Raw genomic sequence first — 9,490 nt, forward strand, 5'->3', positions numbered from 1 at the left:
ATTTTTGAGACTGCATAGCAACTTTGAAGAGGGGAAGGTGAGCGGGGCATACAGGGCTGGCCAATAATTGCTTGAACTTAAGTCTCGAGTCTGAATATCTAGGGCGAAGAACTGTGAAAGGCCAACACCAAGTCCCACGCCAATCCACAGAGGCTAAGGGTATAAACTTAGTATCAGACAACTGGGTATGTCATATAACCTTTCAGATCATGTCTTCTCTTTTAATTTTTCCTCTAGAAGTCATTTATGCATGTGAGTTATTTATAGGTTGTAGCACATAGTGTTACATTTATACAATCATTTCTCTTCTGGCATCTATACATTAACAAAGGCCAGAGGGTGTGTTCTCAGTGGAAAGCCTTCTGATTACCACTCCAACTGCAAATTGTGTTAGCTGACACCTGCATGAAGCTGTTCTCCAGGTAAGCTGATGGCACTCAGTAAAAATTCTCTGATTTCCACCAGAAAGACCCACCTATGTTTTCTAAATCTGCAATAGGAGCAAGGGGCATATGAAATCGCTAAAAAAGAAAACCATTTTTAACACCCAGCACGCATCCCAGCATTTAAATTAGAATTTTACTTTATTTCAGGATAAGTGTACAGTTCAAAAAGGATTATTTACTAAAGCCACAATGTTATTCATACAGACAAAACTGTTATAGCAAAACCTGGGCACGTGGCATTATTCATTTGAACACTGTATAGGTATAGAAGATCCTTAAACATGGAAAATATCCCAGCTGCTGTCACAGGCACAGTACATATGCTTGGGTTGATTCTGCAAGCATTCTACTACATTTCATCACATGTGACCCAAGAAGTCACAGACTTTTCAGCGCTAGGTACTGAAAAGACACAAAGGAATAGCATAGTTACTCAGATTGAACAAGCGTGGACTACCAAGATCATAAACCAGGAGCAGCAAGCCAAAGAGACAACTAATTCTGTGAGTTTTAGAAGAAGGAATACATCTATGGCTTTTCCATGTCTGCTTTTGAGACTAGTTAGCAAATCTGGCAAGTGAAAAAGAAGAAATTATTCTATAATAAACATGAAAGACATCGTAGACAAGGCATCTCATATTTCACAGGTTCAGAACTGGAAAACAAAAATTCAGCTGTTCTTAAGAGTTAACTTGTGAGGTATAATATGGCAAAAAATGGCTTCCTCCCATCTATCTTTTGGCATAAAATATGCAAAAAAAGTAAGAGCTTTTAGGTGAAATGGTGGAAAAGTGTTTAGAATGAACAATTAGAATAAAGCAACCGTAAGATGGACAACTAGAATGCAGTTTCGTTCTTTAGTAACTATGTACGTCTCCCAAGGACCAAGAAACGGGATTTGGTCCTTCCATGGAATTTTTTAAATTTATGTTTCTTAATAGCGTGACTGAATTCTTTATTCGTGCTGACAGTGTGTCCACGCTGATAACAGTGAACATGTAGAAAGAAACCCATACATTTTTTTCAAGGCAATTTCACTTTGAAATTGTCTACAAGGTAAAAATGTACACAGGTTCGCAAAGGTTTTTTTTCAGCTAGCAACTAAACGTAAGTGTGAAGGCAGACCATGCAGCGCTCTTCCCTATATATTACTGTGTTATAACACGAAGGGAACAGAATTTTTTTCCTTTTTCCTTTAAATCTGTAGTGCTCACAAGTTATCATGTAGAACTAAAATCACACACAAAGGCAGATCATGAAGAAATGTTAAATATTTCAAAACACCTGCAGAAGTGAGCCAGAAACGACACTGTTTCTACAGCACACAACTGTTGGAGGCTTAAACTAAAGCATAGGTGCTACCAGATCCTCTAGTCTAGCTCTTGGCTGCTGCTTGTTTCTGTTTGGTTGCAGACCCTTGGCTGGAGGTCTTCGGGTTGTCTGGAGCTTAGGCCATAATTTCTGCAGGCTCAGTGATCAACTTGGTTCCGTCCCAGGTTGTCTTGAATTGTTCAGGAACAGGGAATTCTCTCTGGAATAAAGGCAAGAAGAACAGGATCTCCATACAGGGTTTTGCTGAGACGTGGTGGGCATAGCAATCTGAACCAACCCAAACCTGTACCACGGAGGGCTCCTTGTCACGTGGGGATTGGCATGTGCCACATGTCTGTTGGGAGAATGCCCTCAGTATCATCATTGATGCTGGCATTTACTGAGAACAGTCATTCTGCAAAGCCCTGGACATCACACACTCAGCTGATCTTCTGAAAGCCTAGCAGCCTGGAGTGACAGGGATGCTGTCTGCAGGGAGTAGATGTCCTACAGTGACAATGCTACCTGGCAGAGCAGAGTCCAGCCAGAGCAGTCTGTCTCAGGCACTGCTTTCCATCAAACCTGAACACACATGTCAATTAACCGTGGATCTGATTACAGGACACAGATTTTCCCACTTCCCAGTGAAAATGTGCATGGCCTCTCTCACCTGTAGGCCTACTATGCATGTAAACACGCAAAGGACCACGGGCCAGCCAGAGCAGCAGTACTCTGGGCTCTTCTTTCCCTGGACAGAGTCTCATTCTCTAGGTATTTGCATGGAGGAGGGAAGGGGAGGCTGAGGCACAGTGCCTTGGGCACCGATCTGGAGCCTGCCTGGCCTTCCCGGCCCTGCTGTGCACTCTGAGGTGCCACGTGTGTGCTAAGTGATGCCGCTGCTCATGAGACGTGACACTTCCCTGGCATGCACACAGGAGTACCTGTCTTCCTAGAGGCGTCATCCAACGCTTTCTTTGGGAAGAAGTGATTGATTTATTGCTGCAATAAGCAATGAATTCCCCCTGAGTGAGATCGGCAATGGAAAAATCTTAAAGAAGCTACACTATTAATAATGTGCACATGCATGCGTGCGTGCGCGCGTGTGTGTGTTGTGTGTCTATGCACGTGTGTGTTCACCTAACATCATGCTAGGGCTCTCCTTGGTGAGAAAACAAAGCTTAGTGTTTATTCTCAGGCTTCGAATGCCCGAGACAGGGGCTCGCTTGGACTGGAATGTACGACAGCTGTTCCCCACTCTTGGGCAGTGAGGAGGTAGTAATCCGATGACGGATCTTCTCTGGGAGGCTGATGTCGTTCAGGAAGAATTATGCTTCCCATCGATCCTCAATTACAATGCCCATCGCAGGGCCTCTGTATCCCTTCCCACCTCCACCTGGAGAATGCTAGAAGAGGGCCAGAGACTGAGTAGAGAAGGTCATTTACCTATCAATGCAAAATGTTTCTTTCAGCACAAAGCTCGGGCCTTGCTTATTCATCTACTAGGCTAAAGGATCTCAATCCTGGCTTCACACTGGGCTTGCAAGGAAAGCCTTAGAAACTACAACTATCTGGGTTGCCTGCTGAGCTGGCTGAGCTTCATCATTCTCGAGCACTCATCCAAACCTCACTTCTTTACTTAGCAGACCCAATTCTCTGGAAGCTGTGCTTTCTGCTTAAACAGCTGCAGGGGCGAGGGCCACCTGGGTTCGGCTCCACTACCCTGAAGCCCTGTTCTAAAGGTATAGCTGGACTCTCCTATAGCTCAGGGGCAGGCTTCCATATCCTAAGGGGTGAAGCGTGCCCCAGTGCTTACAGAGTTTTGTGTTACAAGCTGAAATGATGACTTCCAGCCTGCCATATGTAGGGCAGAGCTGGGCAGAGCTGCAGAACTTCCTGCAGGTGGGGAAAGGAGCACACGGCAGCAGTCACATCGTGCGCCAAGGAGATCTGCCAGCCTGCTACAGATGCTGCGTGGACCTCTGGTGACTGGTCTCCCAGGCTAATGGGACTCTTCCTCGAAAGATTCGTCTGCTGAATTACAATTTCTTTCTTTTTCTAAAGACAGGGCTGCACTATGTATTATAGGCTGGTCTTGAACTCATTGTGGAGCCCAGGCTGGCCTCAAACTTTCAGAAACCCTCCTGCCTCAGCCTCCCAAGTGCTGGGACTGCAGGTGTGCACCACCACACCCAGCTGTCACACTTTCTTTTGCTCTTTGCTGGTTTACTAGCAGTAAGAGGAAATCATCTCTGTATTTATTTCCCTACCTCCAAGTAACAGTAGCTAGCTAATCCACCATACTGATGATCCAGAAAATGTTACAGATTTAATTGTATTCCCTTTTCAGCGTGTGAGAATATTTGTGCGATTTTTATCCAAGCTACTTTGAGGGTGGCAAAATCACTTAGGCTAATATTTCTCAGAACGGCCCGATGGACTGATAACATTGGAATCACTTGAGATGCCTATGAAGACCCAAGACCACTGGCCCCCTGACCGACCCCAAATCCAATCTTTCGGTGCATCTTTCAGCGCTGGCCTGTGTCTCCACCTCCCCAGCTGACTCTGAGCATCGGTGGGCATCGCCGATTTGAGGGTACCAATGCATTTAGCTAGTCTACTTGGACTTCCCTCTCCTCCTTTCCATTTCCCCCTCAAGTATTCCTCCTTTTTTCTTGCTTATTTCCGTTGCCACAAAGGGAAATATTTAGTCCTATGAATTCAGTGCACGCTGTGCTGTTCAATAAAAGGTAGCCCGGGAAAGTGGTGATTAGTAAGCTGCCCTGAGAATCGCCAGCCCCGGAGCGGGAGCGGGAGCGGGCAGAGTGGGGAAGTCAGCAGGTGCGAGGAACTCCTACCTTCCTCTCCTGCCTGAGAATCCTTCTACCAGAAAAGTCCCAGGCTGGGAGGGGATGGCTCAGTCTCTAAGAGTGTTCACAAAGAAGGCCCTAAAACATCTGGAAGGCACTTACGTAGTCGCCATCCTGAGGGATGAGCACGTTCATCTCCGATGACTTGGCGCTCACGATCTCACAGCCTAACGCATCTTCGCTGAGGTATATGTGGCAACCGTCCGTCTTATTAATGGAGATTGTTGGCGCGCTTCCCATGACCTGAATGAGAAACAACAAAACAAAACAAAAACTGGGACCAAAGTAAAGAAATAGAGATGACAAGGTTCCCGAACGCATGCAGCCTCGATTCCTCTTGGATTCCTTTAGTTTGTGCTTAACCAAGCGTTAGGAATTGCTGAGTCTGAGCTGGGGGAGTGATTAATGGCTGTCTCTTCGGGCTGCTGAGTAGAGCAGGTGTCATTTGGGGATAGAACGAAAGGACCACACGGGGATTCTTAAACCATGGAGGTGTTTTTCCTGAGACAGAAATTAAGGGATTAATTTGGAAACAGCAGCTAAATGTTCAAAAAAAGCCTCCTAACCCCCTCTGTGGAATTGAAATATATATTTGATTTCCTGATAAAAGAAACAAGACACATTTACTTTTATTGGCTTAAAATTGCAGTTTTGACAAGTATCTGTGAAAGTGGGATTGAAACAAGCCCCGATGCTGACATTTAAGAGTAAGGCCATTCTTAAGTGAAAAACAAAACAAAACAAAACACCAAAACTAAAATGAGAGGCTTGCTCTTGAAGTTGAGAGTAAGTAAGAAAACACTAAAATTCTTTTCAGTAAAGGTTTTTGCCAGATAAAAATCTCATTGGCTGAATCCAACGTTTGTTTACGAGAGATGAGTGTCTAGGTATTTTGAAGTGTATTCCTTTCAGGGGCCAAACCTGGAGGCTTAATTCAGGACACATATTATATAGAAAAACAGAACAGAACAAAAGAGGGGGCCCTTCTTTGTATTGTTTACAAATATCGAAGTGTTGCAAACATTCTGATTGGTTTTAAATTTCTTCTCTCACAATCAGTTTTCAGTAATTCTCCCCAAATCTCCACAGGGACAGACCTTTCCTGCGAGGACCATATTACAACTCCATAATTTTCCTTCTTGTAATGGTAATTAATGTGATAAAGACATCTCTCCTTTCTTTCTGAAGAAAAGACTAGTTTTGAGCCAAAGGAGCAATTCCTGTTGATGGGGCAGGTGGTGTAAAGAATTCCTCGGGGGCATCTAGCCAGGTCACCATACTTCTGTTTTCTCTCTCCATGGAAACTAGACACTGAGCTTGAGGGTAAGTATGAGCTGAGTTGGAACTGAGTTGGAACCGAACTCCAAGGCCAAAAAACAAAAAAGGCAGAGGTAGTTCAAGGTCAGGTAAGCAGTTGCGCTCTGCCACAAATAAATAAAAGAATAATAGATGTATTTGCATTTTAAAAATGTGTCTGTGGTAACATTTTGGTCATTCCTAGATTTGCTTATTTTATGAAGATGAACATTTCTAACCTCTTTATCAGAACCATACAAATACCAGGCAAGTGAAGTGAAGAGATGAATTGCCAGTGACTTGTAGGGGATTTATGAACAGAACACACAAGGCAAGCACATTATGACAACATGCTGTAGCTGTGTTTAAATCTCACTAAATTATGTTAAAACTGTGGAGGCGCCCTGTGTATCTGGAAAGACAGTGGTAACAATGACAAAATAGCCCTGGTATGTTAAGAATTGCGATTCCCATGGCCCTATGGCCGATGCTCTTTCGCGTGTACCATACATGTCCGTCTTCCCTGGTATTCTGTGGAGACTCTGAGAACAGATGTGCTCCTTAGCAGCAGAGACAGACCAAAGAGCTCCTTCACCGAACAGCAGGCGGCATGTCAGACTCCCCAGGCAATGTTCTCGCATTTAAAACCCATCTCTGGATTGATATAATGTATTTTTCAGCGATACGGATGAACCTACATCCTCATGTTAAGCATAGGGTCTAAAACGGAGCTATCTCATCAGCCTGATGCTATTTTCCATGGATTTATTTCTCCACAGAATTTTAAAATAATTTCCACTGACTAGTTTCTTCTTTTCCCCATACTTTGTATATTTTCTAAGGCAATCTGCCAAAATTGGACGAGTAGGCGAAATCATAGGAACTCTAGTTCATGTCTTTTATTTCTCCCTTTCGGTTTTTTGACAGCACTCAGATAAAATCTGCAAACACAAAAGCCCACCAATTTTTTTTGTGTGTGTGTGACCAGCTCATCCCATCCTAGGAGTGGGGCTAGTGGTGCTGGGGATCGAACCTTGGTCCCTGTACTTGTCTAAGCTTGCCTAAGCAGGCGCTTTAGACCACTGAGCTATCTCGCTGGCCCAAACCCACCAATTTTAAGCATACAATTCAATGATATTTAATAAATTTACATAGTTGTGCCCACATCACTATATCACTACAGCTCGCCTTTGGAATATTTGCATCGTCCAAAAAATATCCCTAATTGCCACTTACAATCAACCCCCAGCCTCAGCCCCAGGCCACCACCTCCGACCTGCTTTCTGTTTCTAGTGTGCCCTGGCCCTTTGGAGACAAGTCATTGAGTATTTCAATCAGTGATTCTTTCCACCTGGTTGGAACATCCGAACGTTTGCCAGGTATTCATCTAACATTTCTGAGCTGTGCTCTTGGGCTCCTATCTGTCCTTTGTGGGACACCACAGCCCATCTTTGCAGACAGCATTTTGTAAAATGTGTGTCCATATTCTGAAAAATATATTTCAAACACAGAAATGTACAAAAAGCAATATAACAAAAGCATACTAAATATGTACTCACCAACAGTGTTATCACAGTATTAAGTTTTGTCTTATTTCTTTTTTGACTTAATTTGATTTTTTTAAGGATTAAAATCTGACAATATCATTGGAGCACCTCCCATCCTCTACCTCACAGGACTCCCTTCCTCCCTCTCTCCTCTCTTTTCTTCCCTCCTGAGTCTGTAACTGCCTTTCTCAGTATTAGCTTAGGATGCTTTGGGCCTATCCAGTGGGCATGACGGTAGGAAGGTTGCCCCAAGCTCTCGCAAGTATAAGTAGTGTGTGTGTACTGTGGGGTTTTGCATTTCCTCCAATCTTTTAATAAAGGGACATAGAACACAGCCATTCTGTAATTTGCTTTTATTGTTCAATGTTGTTCTAGAAATTTAGATGTTATTTTAGAGATTACCTGTTTTTATATATGTAATGTAGTCTACTGATTTTAACCACTGTACAGCACTGTACTTGGAGGATGTGTTCATCTGTCAATTGGTGGACATGTAAGTTGCTTCCAGTGTTACTGCCATTATCAGTGATACTGTGATACATACTTTACATGTGTCCCACCTCTCCTCAGCACAGGCATTAGAGCCCTGCGATGTATATTCTGAAGAGCAGAGTGACTCAAGCTACAAATGCGACTTCATGAAGTGGTCTGGCTTTGCTTTGCAGTGCATGTAACAGAGTTGCTTTCCTCACTTCTGGGTGTGAGGGTTGCCACCGTCCTGTCTCCCTGACAACCCTGTACCATCAGACTAAACATACAGACACTGCTCAGCCTGCAGCTCCTGCCTGCATGCAATGCAGCTAACACGGCACCTTGCACAATAAGCACATTCTGAGTGTCAAACTGATGGCTGTGAAAAAATATTTTTAATTATAGTATTACTTTTAATTTCTACTTTTATTTGGTTATGCATATGAATACCTCAACTGCTTCATGTTTCTCTTTGAATTGCCTTAATTTTTTTTCACACTTTTCTATTAGATTTTTCTGTATTGATTTGTTTTAAGTTCTTTATATATGCAGGATACAAATCCTTTTTGAGTATCTGCATTGCAAGTGTCTTTCCTCCCCACTCTGCTTGCCTTTCAGCTTAGCAGATCATGTTTTCTGTTCAACATATGATTTCAAAGGGGTTAGATTAATTAGCTCTTGTCTTTATGGTACATGGCTTTTGACCCTAGGTGGTAATACAGTTTGCATCACTTGCACTCTGAGGGCATAAACATTTTCTTCTGTATGATACTGTCAAGCTATAAGAGTACAGAGTACTTTATTTCGCTTGATTCTCTTTCCCCACCTTTTACCTCTTGGTTTTCCCCTTTGCACAAGATCTGCTTCTTTACCATCGGTTGGTGAAGGTATAGGCTGCTTCCAAGTGTCTGCCGTGAAAGGTGCTACTATGAACATGAGCATGCTTCTATCACTGGAATAAGACAATTTTAACTCTTTTCGGAAGATACGTAGAAAGGGGATAGCTGAGTGAATGGAATCTCTTGTTCTTTTGAGGAAATACCATAATCATTTCCAGAGTGGTTGCACTGGCTTACTCTTCCTCCAACAATGTAGAAGGGTTCCTTTTTCTCTGCGCCCTAACCAGCACTTGATCTTGTTTGAATTCTTGGTGATAGCCACTCATGCTGGAGTAGGATGAAATCTCAGTGTTCATTTAATTTGCATTTCTCTAAGGGCCAGAGATATTGAGCATTTTTCATTTACTGCCTATTTCTACTTCTGAGACATGTCTGTTCATTTCAGTTGCCCATTTTTGATTTGATCTTTTGGGGAGGTCTAATGATTTTGAGTCCTTTATCTATTTTAGACACAAGTCCTGTATCTGAGGAATAACTAAAGTTTTTTTCTTTTTCTGCAGACTGGCTTTTTGCTTTGTTGGTTGTTTCCTTTTGCTGTGCAGAAGTTTTTAATTTGACATGATCCCATTTGTTGATTCTTGGTGCTGTTTCTTGTGTAATTGTTGTTCTGTTTAGAAAGTCCTTATTTATGTCTTCGAGAGTTTAACTTA

General features: G+C 43.0%; 1 protein-coding gene across 1 annotated transcript in view; it reads right to left on the minus strand.

Annotated features, from left to right (window-relative positions):
• Nucleotides 1–565: 565 nt before the first annotated feature.
• The window catches only part of Cap2 (cyclase associated actin cytoskeleton regulatory protein 2), a 193,562-nt gene continuing 184,637 nt past the window's right edge, over nucleotides 566–9,490 (minus strand). The window contains exons 11-12 of the mRNA XM_023712056.1: nucleotides 4,730–4,870; nucleotides 566–1,977 (exon numbers count right to left, since the gene is read on the minus strand). Of these exons, the coding sequence (XP_023567824.1) occupies nucleotides 1,894–1,977; nucleotides 4,730–4,870 (225 nt within the window). The 3' untranslated portion in view covers nucleotides 566–1,893. The remainder of the gene's footprint in view (nucleotides 1,978–4,729; nucleotides 4,871–9,490) is intronic.

Source organism: Octodon degus, unplaced genomic scaffold, assembly GCF_000260255.1.
Source record: "Octodon degus isolate 3935 unplaced genomic scaffold, OctDeg1.0 scaffold00023, whole genome shotgun sequence".
Taxonomy (NCBI): domain Eukaryota; kingdom Metazoa; phylum Chordata; class Mammalia; order Rodentia; family Octodontidae; genus Octodon; species Octodon degus.